At 38.5% G+C, this 21,000-nt stretch overlaps 2 protein-coding genes and 1 long non-coding RNA gene across 4 annotated transcripts; 1 reads left to right on the forward strand and 2 right to left on the reverse strand.

The window, feature by feature from the left end:
- Positions 1–333: 333 nt before the first annotated feature.
- Positions 334–7,005, reverse strand: LOC131314577 (sulfite reductase [ferredoxin], chloroplastic). The gene is made up of 8 exons (XM_058343323.1): positions 6,835–7,005; positions 4,636–5,418; positions 3,766–4,062; positions 3,024–3,221; positions 1,533–1,667; positions 1,270–1,386; positions 996–1,154; positions 334–787 (listed from the first exon to the last, which is right to left on the reverse strand). The coding sequence occupies exons 1-8, from the start codon at positions 7,003–7,005 to the stop codon at positions 581–583; spliced, it is 2,067 nt and encodes a 688-aa protein (XP_058199306.1). The 3' UTR covers positions 334–580.
- Positions 6,939–7,150, forward strand: LOC131314586 (uncharacterized). Its single transcript, XR_009196452.1, has 2 exons — positions 6,939–7,058; positions 7,097–7,150. It is a non-coding gene; the product is annotated as an uncharacterized LOC131314586 (long non-coding RNA).
- A 1,297-nt stretch (positions 7,151–8,447) lies between these two features.
- On the reverse strand, positions 8,448–19,858 carry LOC131314578 (calcium-dependent protein kinase 7-like). 2 transcript variants are annotated; one of them, XM_058343324.1, is made up of 9 exons: positions 19,524–19,858; positions 18,665–19,205; positions 16,102–16,225; positions 15,764–15,907; positions 14,023–14,175; positions 13,798–13,913; positions 13,325–13,492; positions 10,266–10,496; positions 8,448–8,993 (listed from the first exon to the last, which is right to left on the reverse strand). In XM_058343324.1, the coding sequence occupies exons 2-9, from the start codon at positions 19,166–19,168 to the stop codon at positions 8,847–8,849; spliced, it is 1,587 nt and encodes a 528-aa protein (XP_058199307.1). In that variant the 5' UTR covers positions 19,169–19,205; positions 19,524–19,858; the 3' UTR covers positions 8,448–8,846. The 2 variants fall into 2 exon arrangements, with proteins under 2 accessions (XP_058199307.1, XP_058199308.1); XM_058343325.1 differs by having other exon boundaries at positions 18,665–19,185; positions 19,524–19,836.
- Positions 19,859–21,000: the final 1,142 nt, after the last annotated feature.

The following is a 21,000-nucleotide window of genomic DNA, read 5'->3' on the forward strand; positions in this document are numbered from 1 at the left end:
AACGACGACGCAGACGTAGGCGAGCTTCACCCGACATTGACAGAGACCATGGAGGAAGGAGACTCAAACGACGACTTCGCAGACGTAGGCGAGCTTCACCCGACATTGACAGAGACCATGGAGGAAGGAGACTCAAACGACGACTTAGCAAAGGTTCCGAATCACCACCATCGATTATACCTTGACTATTTCTCATGGCTTTCTACAGTACGAGCTTCGGTCTTTTAAACCTTTTCTATTTGATTTGAGAAACCAGGGCAGGTAGATTACAAAATCTATTTCTCTGCTATTTTCGTTTCAATATAGTAGCTAGCAATGGGAGGGGGCAACAACTTTGAGAAGCAAACAAAAACCTCTTGGATGATCCATAACTTCAGTTTCAGTTCTAGAAAGAAAAAAAAAATAAAAAATGGAAATACTCGTACAATCTAAGCATACAGAACACAAATTCCATACCTTGTCAAAAACTTAAAACTAGCTACAAAGAGTGCCAAAAAAAAAACCCGGTCGCCACGTGTTTCAGCTGTTACTGAATAGTACCGGGTAAAAGAAAGCGAGATGAGTTTAACTCTTTCTCACCTTACTCACTTTTGCCATTTTGTTGGGAAGCGACGAAATTGCGAATGACATCCATAGCTAATTGATGAGCAGTCTTGTCTTGGAGCTTTGCAAGTTCATCCACACGATTGTATGTCTCTCTATCAGTAAAGACCTTCAAGTTGTATCGATTCGATGACTCCGGTAGACCTTCCCATTTATCTACATATTCCTGGAGTTTTTCAAATCCCTGTACAAACAATGGAAACCCACAATCAATCCGTTTTGTGCTAAGGAATGGAGAAGGGAGAACAACTTGTACTTGTTTAATTCGAAAGAACAGATGGAAGGAATCCACGATTAACTCGAAATGATATCGGGAAACATGAAAGAAACAGAAGGGAAGTGAGGTGGAAAGTATCTTTCTAGATATTAGGAAATTCAAACTGATGACTCACCAGGCGGTTTGTGAAGTCGCCAAATGATTCTTTTGACTGCCGCTTCTTCTTCCAATGGTAAAATAATGGTTCCATAACTTTCTCAAGCTCTTGAATCTTAACCTTGTTCATAAAACATTTTGCCAACGACATTTGATTGGGTGTTCCCCCAAGCCAAAGCTGATTCAAAACATGAACGAAAACATTAAGTTTGATTTCACCATCTCCCACTTGGGGTGAGGAGTTCTAAAAACCCAGTAGCAATTGAATTCATTAACATCAGTCCACAAGTAACCTGATAACTATTGGGACCATCACCCACAAATCCAAGTTCGGCCATGTAGGGTCTAGCACACCCATTGGGGCAACCAGTTATCCGTATCACTATAGCTTCATTATATTTAAGACCAACCTGAAGAGGGGAAAAATAAAAAATATACATCCGGTTAACAAGTACCATTACCACAAAGGTACGAGCAAACAATAATTCAGTAGTTGGACATAATTTTGCCAGGTGGCTCATTAGATTTCGTAGAACTTGTAGCTTCGTTAAAATACCTTGTCAAATACAGAGCGAACCCGCTTAAGAATGTCAGGTATTCCACGCTCAGCTTCAGTTATAGCAAGAGGGCAAAGTGGCAAAGCTGGGCATGCCATAGCAGTTATGTTGAGGGGATCTACAAACCTAGGATCCTGCCCACAATGAGCATTGGTCAAATATGTGTCATTAGCTATTAAAACATTCACAAGTAAAACATAAAAGCAGAAAGAAAGCTCATCATCAACAAGATACACAACCAAATAACTGTATAAAACAAGATGAGAATTGAGAACTAACATGTTCCATAAATGACTTCGATATAAGGTGCGGAAAAAATCTAGTAGCAAAATTTGCAAAATGAAGTTCCACAGTTGGTCAATCGACTCAATTCTACATGTCCACAAACTTGACAAGGGGAATCCTTTTCTTTGAACTATGCCGGTCGGTACCGGTCAATAGCAGACTACTTTTAAATTTATTTTTCTCTTATAGTATCAGTCAATTCCAGACAGTACTGGTCAATACCAGATGGTACCGGTCAATACCGGACGACTAAATTTATATGTTATAATAAATTCTTTGATCTGAAAAAATAACACTTATAGCAATAAATCCGAAACGGTATCCAATATCTCAATGACACTGGTACATACCATACCAATGGGACCGGTACTGTAGCCAGAACCTTGATTTGAACAGCCAATGGACATACCACAGAAACCAGAGAATCCGAAAGGAACTCATTCAAAACTAGAACAAAGCAATTTCTAGATCTCCATCAATGGAGGCATCTCTATTTCAACATTTATTTTGCTGCTAAACAAACAACGTTTGGGGGAAGTAGGTGTTAGAGTCCAATTCTATACAAAAGTGTCTTTTAGTAACCCGATTTAAGTCATTTCGAATACGGAAAGAACTTACACAGGTCTTTAGTTGCTTCACTAAAGAATACATGTTTACCCAGAATCCAACTTTAACCTGAGCAAATTTTCCTCGGCGTTTACTTGCGTTGAAATAAACAATTCGGCCATATTTGTCAACTGAATAGGGGGAGGAGACCAGGTTATGCATTCGAGGGACCAACACGTTCCTTTGATATACCATCTTTGCTTGTTCTCCGCAATTGGTTGCACGCATTACTAACTATATCCATAAAAACTAGCTAATGGCTAATGCTACTCATTCGCACATACCGTAAAATCATATCCTACAACCAAACGAGGCCTGGGACATCGTACATAGGGATGGAAAGATGAGTCCAGGATATTTACATCGAACAGAAACTCTTAGTTGGATTCAAGCTTGCAATACCTTCTGATCTCACAAAACATACATATTTCCCTCTTTCTTGCATCCATGCCATGAACTATCAACCATTACTCAAATGTGAACCATGTAGCCATGTTGACCCTCAGTCTCAACACAACAGTCGAAACATGCATACTTCTAATTGGATGAAAGCATTGTTACAACATACATACTACTAATGGAAATTCAAAATGACTTACCAACAAGCCAACTTGTGCAAGAGTTGTGGTGATGGGGCGCTTCCATGCTCGACGAATATCACACAGGACAAGGTTCTGGTTAGGTGTGATACGCACATTCAACTTATATTTCTCAATAACTTCCCTTAATGTCTTTTTCATTGTCCCTTTAATGCGACCATTATCAACATGGAGCCCACAAAACAAACGACCGTCTCCCTGCCAAAAAGAAAGATAATAATTATCATCAATACACAGCAAGGAGAAGTCCTATCAAATTTGGCTTTTTGTCTTTTCAATTTTGGTTTTGCGTGAGGGGAAATAAAGTTAAGCGGGAAAATTTATGTCATGGTATGTGAATGTAACATAATAAGAACTAATCAAAATCAAAGTAAAGGGAAACAAAATTCATGCAAACAATCATCTGATGAGCATCACGAAGTTAAGACGAGATGCCCAGTTAGAGTTAAAACTCATATCCTCCTTTACCAAACTAAATATCTTATTTGAAAAAAGGAAAAAGAAGAAGAAAAGCAAAGTTTAAGGAGAACAACAATAAATGAGAGTTTAATTGTCGTTGTGGTACTCTCTAATATCTTGGAGTGATGGGCAACATAGGAAGTAAAAAGGGATTGATTTGACAGCACAAATATTACATAAGAACCAGAATGTTGGAAGGAAGACATCCAACAACAGACCAAGGAGAACTAATTGCACAATTCAATCAAAAGAGGAGACTGCATGCTCAATCAATAAAACCAACCTGCTCGTGCCATCCCAAATAACTCTTAAACTCCCATTCAGGCAATTCACGGCAAGGCTCAAACTTCCTTCCATAATACTGTTCAACAACAGTTCTAAACTTCTCAATTCCCCATGAGCTGAGCAAATATTTCATTCTACTATACTTACGGTCGTCCCTTCTCCCATTTTCTCGTTGTGTAACAACAATAGCTTTCACAGCATATAATATATCCTCCTTTGGAACATAACCCAATGGCTCTGCCAGACGAGGAAATGTTGTTTCTACTCTATGTGTTCTTCCCATACCACCGCCAACCTGTAACAAAAAGGATAGGTTTATGTCCTCAAATTAATAGGAGAAAATAAATGTAGGAAGGTTAGTGATTTTTGCACTCCTCTTTTCTGTACCCGAACTCCATTCATGGTCTTCATTCATGAAAATTTACAACATCGCCCTTTCACTATAACTTATATTCTTGAAATAGTAGAAGAAAATAGATGTAGGATGGGTAGAGATTTTTGCACACCCCATTTTCATATCCACACTCCTTTTTTTGCCTGTATTTATGCAAATTAAAATATTGCCCTTTTCATTGAGCACTAACCACATGAAACGGCAATATTGTGAATTCACATTAAGAAAAACAAAGAACGGAGCGCATATGTTTTATGGGATGGGTATAGATTTTTGCACACCCCATTTTCATATCTACACTCCTTTTTTTGCCTGTATTTATGTAAATTAAAATATTGCCCTTTTCATTGTGCACTAACCACATGAAAAGGCAATATTGTGAATTCACATTAATAAAAACAAAGAACGGAGTGCATGTGTTTTATGGGAGTGCTAAAATCAATTACCATGTAACAAAATGATTATGCATCTCACATAAAGGTTGAAGCCCAGAGGCTGGCCATCATCATCCGAAACAACGACGACACCGATGTCGTTTGTGAGAATGTCCACTGAGTTATCTGTTGGCACAGTAACAGCAACTTTAAATTTCCTCGGCAAGAACTGAGTTCCATAAATAGGCTCTGGAGAATCAGGGAAATTTGTCCCATGAGAATTATCATTGCGGGCCCTGACAACTTCAGGAGGTTCTGCTGACATAATTCTCTCTCCATCCACCCACATGTCATAATAAAAACCAGACTGAGGAGTTAGGAGGGCAGCAATATTTTCCGCAGTCTCCTGTGCAAAAAGGTAATCTTTTCTAGCAAGTGGAGCAGCTGGAGCAAGAACATTTCTGTTGAGATCCCCACATGCACCAAGGGTTGAACCCATGTTTCTAATAATGGTACTCATTACCGTCTTCAGGTCCTTTTTCAAGACTCCATGGAGCTGAAATGTTTGTCTGGTAGTCAAACGAAGTGTCCCAATTCCAAACTGATCGGCAAGATCATCCATGGCCAAGTAGAGTTCGTTCGAAACCTTTCCACAAGGATTCTTAGTACGAAGCATAAATGAGTAGGACTTCGAACCACGTTCATCCCTGTTGGTCTGTTGGTAGCTTCCATGGAACTTGATCAATTGTGTGGCAGGCTCATTTATATTTGGGGCATCAGTTAGAAGCTCCTCGTTAAGAGGGTATCTAATGAAGTTACTTTGTTCTTTGAAAATCTCAACTTTGCTACGCTTAGGCTCGGCTGAAGTACCTGGCTTGACTGGCTGCCAAAATACATGTGAATGATTTAGGGATAAACAAGGTGCCTACAACTATGTTTACGATAACTACACTTCATTATACCAAACTTAGTAGAAATTCCATGCATCCTTTGCAATTGTACAGACAGCCCTACCTTCTGCTTTTTTAAAGTGACAATCAGGTCAAACAAACACATGTCATACAAGTTCCCACATGAATCAGAAGGCACAAACAGTTTGGCCTACTTTAACCATTTTTGCATTTGAACACTGAAAGAACAGAGCAGGAATCTCTTTAACTTACATCGATGTTTCTCTTCCACTGTTTGAAAACATTTCAGGCTTGTTTTGAACTACACAAGTGGCTACAGGCTACCAATGACCATTAGGTCAGTGCCAATGTATTGACACCTGTATTCTTGTCCACCCATGTTTAACTGTCAAATATAGCTCAATTCATACTAAGCTAAAGATGTTTTGTCTTTTGTTGTTTCCTCCATTTTGAAGAAACCTAGGTCTCTATTTGTATCAACTTTCAGCCAAGCTAAATGGAGAAAAACTTACGTAAACAAACTGAGCTGCTCGCTAGGAGCTCGAGACTCGGCTCATTGTGGGCTAGGCTCATCAGTAAACAAGTCGAGGTCGAGCTCAAGTTTAAAGCTCATTTAGTACACGAGTTGAGCTCAAATTAGTAATATTCCGGCTCGTTTGTAGAAGTTTGGCTAGTTCATAGAGGCTCGTTTAGGAAACCAAACGAGCTTGAACACCTCAATAATAAATGAGCCGAGCTTGAGCTCGACTACTTAGGCTCGAACTCGAACTGGACTAGCTTTGAACAAGCCAAAGTCTGAACAGCTTTGAACAAGCCGAAGTCTGAACACTTCCAAGCTCGGCTCCGCTCGGCTCGTTTGCAGCCGTAAATTTACACGAAACAATGCATCATACTTTCGAAAACAAAGAACAACACACGCTCTCTCACAAAAATTGTAAATATCACGTGGTCAAGGATTAAAAAAATATGGAATTTCCTAGGGCAACAAAACAAAGGGAGAAATGAGCAAAGACCTAAACACCACCAATTCCATACATAAAATTACTCGACTATGGCCTAGTTTCCCAAAAGAAGCTTTTTTTTCTTTTTAGTCCTTGTTCAAATTTTTCCCTCATTTGTTAGTTTGCATTTCTTTGGCTAAAACTAAAGTGCTAAATTTTGGATATTTCCAAAAGATATTGAATAAAAGTCATAATTTTTTACTTTTCCGATTCCTCCCGTGTCCACAAAAGTTTGACACAAAATGAACAAATACGAAAAAAATTGAATTTCGAGAAAACAAAGGCCTAAGCTCACAAGCGAATTCCAAAACTTCTCGCAAAACAACACAATTTCGGAAAAACAGTAACCGGATGGAAAAGAGTTTTTTTTTTTGTTGTTTCTTTTACCGTAGAAACAGCTCTGACGACGAGACGATTAGGAGGTAAAGACGGGAAGACACGCCTGGGGATCTTGTTCAGTAGCAGGAAATGCGAAGACCTCAATCCGTAAAACCTCTGAATTTGAACCTTCGGATCGCTCGCTACTGCTGCTTGCGCGGCCCCAAACGACGTCGTCATCGCCCGGATTAGTCGGCGTTGCAAGAGGATACGAAACCCTAAAGAATGCTCGGGTTTAGAGAGAGAGAGAGAGAGAGAGAGAGAGAGAGAGAGAGAGAGAGAGAGAGAGAGTTGGAATTGGATACTCTTTTTGGAGTGGAGTGATGTGGGAAATGGGAGGCGATTGGAGAAGATGAAGTTCGCCACACTGATGGTCACGTGCCTGGCACGACCTATTTTGCTTCATAGCCGAACATCAATCACGCGCTCATCCCCACATTTTCTTTTTTTCTTTCCTAATAAAAAGAAAATGGGCACTTTTGTCCCAAAAGAGAAATTGGACATTTTGTAGAAAACTTATACCAGAAGATTATACGCTTGAATTTTGAGATCCAAAACGAACAAAGTCAATATTCTCTCAAATAAATACAAATACTTAAACCGTCAAAATCATTCTAAAGCAGTATTATAATAATTTTGATACTTGTAGGACCGAAACACATATACTATATACGAATAGAAAACATTAAAGAAATCAATACGGAATATACGTGTTTCTTCAATACCGGGTATGTCCACTGGAGTGAGAGCGAAAGTCGTTTCTTAATCAATCAACTAAAACATGATTTACAACATAGAGTATTTATACCTACTCTATTCTAATTCTAATCCTAATCCTAATCCTCATTCGGTATTTGGCCTGTATTTCAAAAATACCTCTGTACTGTACCGTACCAAACTATATTTAGAAAAAAATAGTCACGTTCTATTTCATTTTGCCTTTTTGTACTCCATTTAGTTTCTATGAAAAACAAAAATTACTACTACCGGAGTACTTCCTTAGATGTAGACTACAAAGAGCGCGTGGACTGAAGCGCGTGGCATGCATTTAGGGCAGATGCCAAATGCAAATTTGAAGAGTGGGGCTTTGGAAAGTGATACATTGAATCTGGACGACGACATCTTTGGTCCACAATAGGTCAAACATGAACCCTACGCCTGCAAAATTCATATCGGCTTGTTCGTTTGGGACTCGAAATTTATGGATACCGTCTTCAATAAATTTTTTTTATCTTGATTCATTCATTATTCTTAAAAATCTTCCTAAAATTCAAAACGAACAAGGTATATTTCAGGAGCCCTGCTAAATCTTACTAATTAGAATTTTAGACCTATTTCAGATCCCAAAAATATGATCAGAACCAATCATTTTGTTTAAAGTCTCCGTGAAAATTCAATTTAAATATGGCTTTGGTAAAGGTGTTTACAAAATGTATCTAACTTTGCTTCACTCTTTTTAAACATTTGGAGTCCATTTTTTTACTTCACCCATGTTCATTTGCAACAATGTCGTTTCATATAGTATGAAAATTTTAACCAAGTGGGAAGACATTCTTGTAACTTTCACAGGACTAAAAGACACAAGTATAATGCAAAACGGTACTCATACTTAAAAAAGGAAGTGTGGAAATCACTAGCTCAATTTTTGTAGTTATATCAAACAAGAGAGGCTGTCCCAAATTCTTTTGTTCTTTTCTTGGGTCTAGTTGATACTAACAAATTTACAACAAGATTTTTCCCCTCTTTTAACAAAGAGACAACAACTATTCAAAGCAACAAAACAAAAAAATACTACAACTACCTCAAAGCAACAAATTAACCTAAAAATGACTACTGGGAAATAAGCTGAACGCGACGCCTCGCCTCAATCCTGCTGGTCCCCCGCGGCTCCTTCAATGGGAGGAAAAAATTCAAGAAACTAATAATCTGTGGGCAAATGCAGAAGAGTTTCAAAACAGAACACCCTCTGCCCTATTTCTTTCCAGCAATTGGACTCTTAATTCTGTCCTTGTTCACCGAACCTAGCTGGTTTTGTGTATCGAGCCATCCCTCATCAACTTCAAGCTAAGACTGTTGAATCGTTCTCGCGAATATTGCCTGGATGCTTTTCTCCAATCCGTACCGGCCTTCATCATTGCAGCAAATTCCTCATAACTTATGCGTCCATCCTGTGCATTACCAAAGAAGACTGGAATCAACTTCCTAAATCTTACAGCATATTATATAGGAAAAAATATATCCTATGCAAAACTAGAACCATATGTTTCAAGACAATTCAGGCTAAAATGCAAGTAGCATTAGAGAAACAACTGATAAGATTGCCAAAGAAAGAATGAGAGAGAAATTTAGGTACTTCATTCAACCATATAAGCTATGACAACTGAGGAAGCCATGAAAATGTAATCAAAATCGAGTAGATGTAGAGGGCTGCTTTGGAGAATGTTCATACTGTGATTGAGATATACTGTCAGATACCCGGTTTCTCAAAAGCTTAAAGTTGTTTAGAAATGGGCCCAACAATGTAGATCAGGCTACATAAAACACTCCATCACATTGAATCCCATCTTATTACACGTGGGAGACGCAAATGTCCATACAAGGTGAAGATAACGATATCAATGAACAAGAACAGAAGCAAAATGCAAACAGAGAACACATGCTTAGGGAGAGACTAGAATCCAAGATCTCCCAGAATCAAAAGCTCAATAGCATGTTCAATCGCCAAGCATTCCAAAGCTCAAGCTTGGGCCGAACAATGTATATTAAACTATATAATGCATATCAAGCTCTATAACACATAGATAAAGAAAATTATATAGCATGTAAAGAAAATCTAGAGTCATGCTTATGGCATAAAATGCTGGTGACCCAGAAAAACAACGATATCAATGAACAAGAACAGAAGCAAAATGCAAACAGAGAACACATGCTTAGGGAGAGACTAGAATCCAAGATCTCCCAGAATCAAAAGCTCAATAGCATGTTCAATCGCCAAGCATTCCAAAGCTCAAGCTTGGGCCGAACAATGTATATCAAACTATATAATGTGTATCAAGCTCTATAACACATAGATAAAGAAAATTATATAGCATGTAAAGAAAATCTAGAGTCATGCTAATGGCATAAAATGCTGGTGACCCAGAAAAACAACTCTTTGTGAGAGAGAGAGAGAGAGAGAGAGAGAGAGAGAGAGACAGTATATCCATAGCAAAGAGGACAGATTCGCAAAGATGATTTATATCTGGGGTAAAAAACATGCAAAAAGAAAGACAATATCCAAGATAGAGCAACATGCTGCAAATTAATTGGAAATATCCAAAAGATTATCGGATGATTTGTTATTAGCCAAAAGATAAACCAGGTATATAAAAGCTCAAGAGCGTGGCAATGCAGCTTCAAGGACTCAAACATTAACTACATCAAGGTACATCATAACTGACCTTATCTGTATCGACGTCATGCATAATGGCATTGGTGACTTCCTCATTGTTGGTGTCATCTTCATCACGTAAGGCATCTCGCAGCTCTTCAATTTCTATATAACCACTCTGATTTAGATCAAAGAATGCAAAAGCTTTATGTAGGTGCTCATCATTGGCCATCTTCCTTAGATGAACAGAAACAGCCACAAACTCTCCATAGTTCAGAGTTCCATCTCCATCAACATCAGCCTGTAATAATTAGGTCTCTCATTATCAAACAATTTGACTTGGAGCATTTAAGAAATAAAGCTGCTTTAATCCAAGTTCCAACAACATTCAAAAAAACAAAACTCCATCTGTCTCTTTAATAACAAAAATCTGTCCACACCATACCTTAATATCATCCCCATTTCCCCGCTAGTAAGCAATAATGAGTTTCTCTACTCGAATACATGCTTGTTGGTTACTTCATAGAAGGGGGAAAAAAAACTCATTTTATTCTGTGAAAATCATGAACTTGTTTGTCATAAAGACTGTGCAGACCTTTATTTTTTAAATGAGGAATGAAGAGCATTTGACAAAAATCATTGCATGCATTTACTCTGTGGGTGAAAAGTTTTTTGCACTTTAAAGAGATGGTATCTGGGCAAGCAATTCAAAAGCATCCTCGCGTGGTTCAAATTTTACATTAATGCATAGAAATGGACTGATGTAGGATCAAGTTCTGTGGCTTCTGACGGATTGGTACAGAATGCTTGACCTGGTTTTCCATTCTAATCTGTGCTTAATCATAGTTTGAGGGTTCCCCTTATCTCAACTAGATTGTATTATGAGAATTGCCACCAGTTGAAGGATATGATTCTGCGAAGGGTAGACAGTTGGTCTAATAGGCTTTTATACTATGGGAGAAGAAAACAACTAATAAGCTCAGCTATGTGAAGTACGCAAGGTGTACTGGTGTCCAATATGCAGTGGACCATGCCTAGGAATGTGATGGAACTATTAATTGCTTGGAGAGGTGCTAGAGTGGGAAAGAGAAGGAAGCGAGTCTGGACAATGATTCCTCTTTGCTTGATGTGGTTTATATGGCGAGAAAGGAATTTCAGGTGTTTTGAGCGGGTAGAAAAGCCCATGTTTATATTAAAAAGTTTTTGGTGAATAGTTTGTATAGTTGGAACAAGAGAGATTGTAATCCATCTCTTGACCAATTTTTAGACTTGTTTGAGCTTTTCCACTCTTTGGGGAGTGTATAGGGCCTTTTTGTCTTGTGGCCTCTTTATGTATTTGGGTGGCAATACCTTCTTATATTTAATTATTTACTTATCAAAAAAAAAAAGTACTCATTTTACGGAAAAGAATCATTAAGGAAATTGACGTCTCTTGAGATATTTTCTTTGGTCTGGACTCTGGAGTAGCCTTACAGAAATCAGGTGCCAAAGGTAGTGGAGCTTGGTTTGCTTTCCCAAGGAGGAAGGGGCTTGGGTTTTAAACCTCTAAAAGGATTGGAATGAAGCCACTTTTGAGACATTTATGGGCACTTAGCAAGAAGATGGACACTTTGTGGGTAGAGTGGATACAAGAAGACTCCTCTTTGACAGTAAGAAAACTCTTCAAGGACCTGACACCAACATTCCATTACGTAAATAACTGGCAATGGTGAGGATACTTTCTTGTGGGGTAGATAGTTGGCACTCCCTTGGTCCATTATATCAAACTTTCTGCGAGAATGTAGTTAGTAATTCGGGAAGATCTATTCAAACAAAAATGTCAACTATTATTGATAATGGAATCTGGAAGTGGCCTAGACTCAGAATTATTGGTCATATCAATGACAATACGCCTGCTGAATTAATTCTTATTTGTAGAACATAGATGATGTGGTTTGGGTTCCTTCAAAGAATGGGAAATTTTCAATTAAGACAGCTTGGGATGCTATTAGAACTCCTAGAGATAAAGTGCAATCGTATGTAAGCACTGTGTTCCTAAGTGGGCCTTTGTTTTGTGGCTGTGCTGCCTTAAGAAACTGGCTACCAGAGACAGATTACGAAGAAGCGGGGACTGTGAGTGTGGATACTCCTTGTGTGTGCTTTGCAATCAGGCTGTAGGAAGCCAAGACCACTTCTACTTTGGCTACCATACTCTTAAAACATGTGGGATAGAATATTGGAGACGAGCAGCATCTCTAAAAGGCATACGGTAAGACCTCCTGGGCTACTGTGGTTAGGAGTGCTCTAGCTGCAGTTATAATGCTATATACCATCTGTAGATTGAATGAAGAAGAGAAGAAGGGGTCAAGGAAGTGCAGATATTATACAGCTACAACCCTCTCAGGTTGAGAAAGGCATTTGGCTTCTGGCAGGCATGGAAATTCTCATGGGCCACGAGAACTTTGAATGGGCTACTATAAGTTAGAGTGAGACACTATAGTGCATTGGTAGGCACGTTGCTTGTAGGAAGGTCTAAAGCAGTGCCTTAGGTTCAAGTCTGAGTGGCGGCATACGGTCTTCTAAAAACAACAGAGATCCTACAAGGACTTCAACTTCTTATTTTTATTTTAGGGTTATGAGTTACGTATTGTAGTTTTTTACAAAGCGTTCAGTGCTATTTTCAGCTTTATTAAATGTATTAACCCCTATTTCTTTCCTATTGTTCAATTCTAATAACCATCCATTTAACAGACTTGCAAGCCAATGAGATAGTACTACTATACTAATTTGCCAGAAAAGGGCATCATAGCTACTTTTTGTCTAACAGGATGTCATCTTCAGTATACACAGAGGATGGTATTGAGTATTGACAGCCTCAGAACTTTGCTGTTTCTCTAGTCAGTCAAAATTTGTTGGAGAGGTGGAAGCTTGAGAAGGACCAACTTTCAACTCGTTTGGTGGAATGATTACAGTAGTTAGCTGCCGCTAAGCACTGAAGTCATAAAGAGATGTAGATCTTTCATACTTCCAGTAGATTATGTTGATACAGGCACCGCGTACAGATTACATATCCATTACCATTAGTAATAGCATACCCACTACCCAGTAGCAAACATAAAAAGAGTTCTATAGAGATAGTATGATACATACAGCTTGCATGAGGATTTGAAGATCTGCATCAGGGATCTGGTGGCCAATCTTTTGCAACCCAATTCTAAGCTCCTCAAGGTTGATCTTGCCTCTCTTGTTAATGTCCATTTTATCAAATGCTTCCTTTATACCAGCTACTTCCTCCACTGATAAATGCTCTGCAATCACCTGCATAAGTGGCATTTTAAGGTTATAGTCATATCTCCAATTACAAAAACAAGAAGTTCTTTTTTTCTATTTTTTTTAATATTTCAAAACCAAGAAGTTACATTCATACTTTAAACATGTATCATAGAGCTCACCACAAGGATCAAGAAGGAAATATTTTGGAAATATTTTGGAAACATTCTGAAAATGTGGCAGAGCAGGATGGAAATGTCAAAAAGAACTTTGGGAAATATGAAAATGTCATCGTTGGACATTTCTAATAGGTGCTGAAACAAGAATTAATTATTCCCAACTAGAATAGTTACCTTTAGAGCTCTTTTTTTGAGCTTGTTCATCACAGAAAATTGTTTAAGCCTTGCTTTCACAGTTTCACCAAGTGGGACATTTGGAGCCTTCTTTGCATTTTGTATCCAAGGATGTTCTGCATGCCAGAAAGGTAGGAGAAGAACAACTCTAGTTTCTTAGTCTGCTACACTTAACGAGCAAAATCAAGAGGTATAAAACAAGCAATTTTTGGAAGGGAACATTACCAAGCACTTCCGGAGCAGTAAGTCGCTTATGTGGGTCTGGATCAAGCATTCTCTTTACGAGATCCTTTGCATTATCAGAAACTTTAGGCCAAGGGTCCCTCTTAAAATCAATTACAGAGCGAATAATTGCTTGGGCTACTCCTTGTTCAGTTTCTGCACAAAAAACACACCAAGTTTCATAAGAAGCAGAACCCAAGATAGAACATGTCCAATTTTTTTCTGGTGTGCTTCTGGTGGCGGGGATTCTCATTCCACACAGACATGTTATTTTACTGAAACTTATGACACGGACGCTAGGGGCAAGTTAAATATTGTATGTAGGGGTATAAGTGTATGTATATCATATCCGTAAGTAAATCAAAAGCATTATTTCTACGTAACTAGGATGGACAATATGCAACCATTGACTATACACTAAGCATCCACAGCAATTTCAACTGCGGCCCATACTTTCGAAATTGCATTTTTACAACGAATATGTCCCTACTCCCTAGAATGCACCCTTCAAGTCCTAGCTTTTACCCAGATTGTCGAGCAGAAAGATAGAAAATGAAATTTTGAAAACATATCTAGGCTTGGTCAACTTGTGTCAGAAGCATATTGTGTCGTGTTCAGGTTTGACAAAATGTCGCACAAGGTTACATATGGCCAGTAGATGTGTTTGCACTTCTAAAGCCTCTATCTCTACCTCAGCAAAGTAGCTGCAACCCAATTCTTGATGAGGGCTCAGGAAATACTTGAGTAAGAAACTTCCTCAACTTTGATATTTATTTTTATTTATTATACTAGAGAATATATAAGTTAAATAATTTACTAAGATTACTTACTTGGAACGCAAGGGCTTTAAGAGCTTTTACTATGAGGCCCTTAGTACATGAAGTGCCTCTTCTGAGGTTGATGGGCCTTCTCAAAAATGAGATTTTTTTATCCTAAACAAATGGACAGGGAATGTTTCACAGGTCGGCTTTCTCTCGAGAACTAGTTTTCCTATCAACTCAAAGAGGCCACAAAAAATATCAGGACTTCTACAAATTGGAGGGATTGCTAAGGGTTGGGGAAGCCCTCAGCAATGCACGCACTGCAACCTTTCCTCTCATCTCCGACCAACAGCCACCGTCACCGCTGATTATCACTACCTCAAACTCCATACCTCGTCAGTCGCCACTCCCTTTGGTTCTCTTACTCAAGAAACCCTACATCTTACCTTTTCGACTCTACAAACCCAGCATCATTCATATCACTCGTAGCCACATCAACACACCAGCTACCTACCTTTGCTCTCATTCACCACCACAGACAAAAAGAGTAAGACTACTCCCACCTTTTTCGCCAAACAGTAACTTTTTGTCTTTTTCCTTCAAGTACATCAACTGCCGGTAGTTCTCAAGACACGAAAATATTCCAGTACACTCCAAATGGCCAGAGAGGCTGGAAAAATTCCCGGAATGAAAAAGCAAATCTTAATAAAACTTTTTGTACGTAGGTGGTAGAACACAAAAAGATCTTTTATTACTTGTTTAGGATAAACTTTACATATACTTGTGGTGTAAAAAAGTCAAGCAGTAATCATTTTCATGCATACATGTAAAATGTCACTTATAACAGTATTGCAGTAGTGGGGAGTCATGTCCGCGTGTCCATGTTGTAGTGTACGCGTATCCTTTGTTCATATCTGTGCTTTTTAGCCCTGGCACAACTAAAAAGAGAGAAGATTGTGATTATCACAAATAGCGAAGCAGACCTGCCCAGAAAGGTGGAACACCACAAAGTAGAATGTAGAGGATAACTCCAGCACTCCAGACATCTATCTCTGGGCCATAATTGCGCTTTAGAACTTCAGGAGCCATGTAATAAGGACTTCCCACTATCTCGGTAAAGTGCTCTCCTGAGAGAAATGGAAGAAATCCGGTACAGGGACTTAAGCACATAGGGTTGAGTAAAATGAAAACATCACCGAATGCTCATGATCTCAAACCAAATTGGCAGCAAAATGGTGTTGAACACATTAGAGGCAATAGATTGCTCTCTGATAGTTATAAGAAAGAGAGAGAAGAAAAAAGAGTCAACAGAATGCAATACCAGGTTTGAAGAAAATTGACAGTCCAAAATCAATTGCTTTCAGGGCAGCTGTTTCCTTCTTGTTTGCAAAAAGAAAATTCTCTGGTTTCAGATCACGATGTATCACTCCTTGCCTATGACACGCCTGTAAAGCACATAGAGCGAAAAAGTGTAAGCTATATGCTAGAGAAAAAGGCATCACTTGAAAGGACCCCATCACCAAAAAAGATGAAAATAACACTATCAGCAGGAGCACCAGAAGCAGAGAGTGATTCTAGAAACATGCGGAGAGAGAGAGAGAGAGAGAGAGAGAGAGAGAGAGAGAGAGAGAGAGAACATGTTTGCAAAAGATGAAAAAGGGTGAAAAGACATGTATACAAAGCATATTGAAAAGGAAAATGCTTTTAGTACTATAGCCACTACACAATATTTGACGAGGTTCAAAATTAGGCAAAAGTAAACTGCACTTGTAAGCAACACTAACACACTAATTAAGTATCAGAGTTCAAGAATATATTCTGGCCACCAGTAAAAAAGTTCAATAATTCCTGGGGAACCAAAGAAAAGTGAGATAAAGTTGAAGAAAAAATAAACCAAGGGTATGAACTGAATGGGAACTTTCATCCCAACTTTCTGAAGGCAGTTTATAATGGAAGCTACAGATAGATAATAGTGGATAGACCCCTCAGTGAAAGATCAACCATCAAGCAATTATCAGCATATGAAGGCCTAGATATAGAGACACAGCATATTAAATATACAGAGGAAAGTGCAGCAGCAAAAGTGGAATATCCTCCTGATACTTCATTAGAAAAAGTAGGTTTTTGAGTTTTGACACATCAGTGGGGAACAGACTTTCTAAGACTTCAAATTTCCCTTCAACGAACATAAAGAACACATAGTTAAAGAGACAGATTTCCATGTCCAAATATAACTTCCATTTTCAAAAATCTTCGCAAACTCACCACTGCACAAAATATCATCTCCATTTGAACAAAATAAACCACGCTAAAAATACAAGAAAGTAGGAAACCCAAAAGACAATTATTCCTAGTTCAGGACACTTGCACAAAACCCAATTTAGGACCTGGTTTTTAGATTCATAGTAAGGCAATACGCATCAAATGCAAAACCATAGTCAATTGTATATTTAGAAAATTGATCAGGAAAGCTAAACTAAAAGGGTACCCTACCGTCCCAGTGAGTTATAGTTGTATTCTTGGAAGCAACACCTGAAGCAGTGAGTGAATTGATCCACAAAAATCCAAAAACACACACGCAGACAGAAAGAGATAACAAGTTTTCACATAAAGGAAAGGAAAAGGAGAGGTTGCAAGGAAGTGCATGTAAAACATATGCAAAAACCAATCCTCTAAATTTCAAACAAAATATAACGAGATCCAACAGAAGGGAAAAGTAATTTTATTTCCTTGGGAGTCTGTTCTTGAGACATTAGAAGATGCAGCTTGTAAACACTGAACACATGACAAATAAGCAACAGAGAAGATTTTTTTTTTTTTTTTGATAAGTATAAGCAACAGAGAAGAATTCACCACACAATAAAACAGTTCAATAACTCCTGGGGAACCCACCCCCCACCCAAAAAAAAAAAACTATTTGAAAACAGAAACGACACAAAACATTTAATGGGGACTTGTAGCCCAACTTTTTGAAAGGAAGCTTTATGGAACTTCAGACAGATAATACTGGACAGGCCCATAAGAACAAGACCAGCAGCAAAAGTCTACTTGTAAAGGTATCATACGTAAACTCAATCAACAACAACAGAGAAAAGGTAAGATTTTGACACATAAGGAAATGAACTTTTCCCCAGCCCAAATATCACCTCAATGAACAAAAAACTCCACAAACAAGGTTCAGCACTAAGAATATTCACAAGGGACTTCATAAGACAGGTCGGATTTTGACACATCAAAAAATAAACTTACCTAGAATTCAAAATGAACAAGATCTCAACAAACTCACCACGTCCAAATAATACTCAAGTGTTGAACAAATTAAAGCCACAGTAAAAAGGAAAACACAAGAAACAACCGAACCCCAAGAGAACATTAAGCCTAGTTCAGGAAAATTAAACATCAGGGCATAAAGCTTGGATTCATGGTAATGCAATAGGCATCAAATTCCAGACCATATCGATTGGTTAACCAATGACAATCGATCAAAATAATACCTCCCAAAGAACATTAGGCCTAGTTCTGAAAACTCAAACCGTCCTGATTCACTGGGAGACAATACAAGATCAAATTTAAGAGCACATCAACTGACCAAGATGAAAATTTACAACTTCCACAAAGACTGCGTAGAATCTTAATATCACCCACTCAACAAAAACCCAAGAAAGTCATCATGGGTTAAACAGAAGGGACGTCATAGAGAAGGTAAGATTTTTACATATAACGAAAACAGACTCTCCTAGGATTCAAAATCGCTTGGTCAAAAAATCAAGACAATCAACAAAACCCAATGTGAAGAATCAAATGTGGATTCACAGCACGAGCAGCATCAAATTCAAGAACGTAGTTATATTAACCAAGCACCAAAAATATTGATCAAACAGTACCTGAACAACTTCCACAATTGTCCTCATAACCGCTGCAGCCGCCCTCTCCGTGTAGTGCCCCCTCGCGACAATCCGATCAAATAACTCTCCCCCCTCACAGAGTTCCATCACTATGTGAACTGCATTGTCATCCTCATAAGTGTCCTTCAAACTCACAACGTTTGGATGCTTAGGCAAGTGCTTCATGATCTCAACCTCTCTCCTCACATCCTCAATATCCACTGCAGTCCTCAGCTTCTTCTTCGATATCGACTTGCAAGCGTATTTTTCACCTGTTTCCACATCAATGGCCAAGTATGTGATCCCAAATTCACCTCTCCCCAACTCACGACCCAGATTGTACTGCTGCGAAATGTCATCACCGGTTGGATCATTCAACACAGTAGACTTGTTCCCACTTCCAGATGCCTTTGTTGCACCATAGTCAATTGCAAATGGGTTGGGTTTGTTTCTTTTTTCCTTCTTCTTCTGAGATGAAGAACCAGCCACACAGCAGTTTCCCATTGATCAATGGATCAAATCTGCAACTTTACCTAAGTTTCTGAGATTTAGAAGTAAAACCCAATTAAAGATATAACCTAAAAACCCAGAAATATTTCAAATCCAGCTACTAACTCAAATTCTCGGGGATTTGAGTAAAACGTAGATACATCTGAAGAAAAGTGGCAATGAAGGGTCAGATTAATAAAAGAAAATTGGCTTTATGAAAGAAATCTCCAAGAGCTTTTGAGGATTTGGCCATAAGAAACATTTTGCCACAAGAAAAGGGAAAGAAATTAAAGAAAATGTAATTATAAACATAACCCAGAAGAAACTATGAAGCCAAATTGAGAAATGTCAAAGAAAAGCCACTACCCACCTGAGAAATCTTTGACCTTTATTTCTCCTTCGGAAAATTTGGTGTATGAAGAGGAAATCAGAGAAAGACCCAGATGGGGTTAGAGGTTGAGGAGCTTGAATCAACGGAAGAAATGAAAAAGGGTTGTTGGGACAAGGATGTGAAAAGGTGAATTCAAGGTGTGAAATGCGAATCCACCATGGTCCTGAGGGAGAGAGAGAGGGGAAGAGAGTCAAAGCTCATTTTGCAGGCCTCTCTCTCTCTCCTAATCCCTTCTTCTCTCTCTCTCTCTCTCTAACCCCTTTTCACTCTCTGCCTCAACTCAGGAGATCCATCGACGGGAATAAGACAGAATAACCCCTTTGTTTTTCTGCTTTTCTTTGTTTTTCTGCTTTTCCTCGCTTCCCAAAATATGCTTAAACAAGGCAAATTCCGTTTTTTATTTGGGTTTATCTACTTTTCACATCTTTAAATCCGTTTTTATTTGGGTTTATCAACTTATAAAATCTAATTAGTAGCTTTAAATTTTAATTGTATTACCATTATTTGAAACAATGCCATAATTATCTACAGAACATACGTTACATTGCAACTTTCCGGAGCAGATGCCAGGCTCGAGATGGTATTGTGCAGTGGTGTACGCAACACTGTGCTGCACACCTTTGAGCCGTCGGATCATGCATCCAATGGCTCAGATCTCATCTCGATAATGAACAGCTCTTGATCGTTAATTGCCTAGATGAGGTCCGAGCCATCGAATGCACTATCCGACGGCACAAAGGTGCACGATATGACATTATGCACCTCACTGCACAGTACTAACCTGAAGTCCCTGTCTATGACATCTTCACATTTGAATTTCTTGCCTAAAACTCTCTTTTATTTAGAAGGAAAAAAAAAAAGGAAAATTCTTTTGGTAGGTCGAATTGAATTTATTATGGAGAAAAGCTAAGCACAAAATGGAGAAAAATAGTGCGTGACTTCGAAAAATACTAGAAGCTGATTCTGGTACTTAAGCTTTTAAAGAATTATTGTGAGTATTTGCTATAAATATTCTTAGCAATAGATTATGAGATTATTTCTTGCTACACGAATCTAGAATCTAAAGCTATATTCTAATTTTGTCCCTACAACTACCACAAATATACCTCTAACTGAACGGGTAGGAGTACAAAATTAACCAGACCACTTGTTTTCGAATTTTAGTTCTGTCAGATAAAAAATCGCAACAGCCTCTTTTCCTTCTCCTCCCTCACCCTAGGATTTTCACCACACCTATCCCGCAGCGGTAAGGGAGGGCTTTACTCTTGATAGTTATGTTTTCTTCCTCCACAGTATTGGTTTTTTCACTTTCAATAACTTCACATTCGCGATGATTTTCTCTTTCAATTTCAAATCTAGGAGTGTATTTGGGTTAACCCCTCTTTTTGTTATCTCTCGGCTTCCCTTCATCACCAACCCCTCCTCCGCCACTCCTCCTATATCGTCACCAGAACGT

Source organism: Rhododendron vialii, chromosome 13a (assembly GCF_030253575.1).
Source record: "Rhododendron vialii isolate Sample 1 chromosome 13a, ASM3025357v1".
NCBI lineage: Eukaryota > Viridiplantae > Streptophyta > Magnoliopsida > Ericales > Ericaceae > Rhododendron > Rhododendron vialii.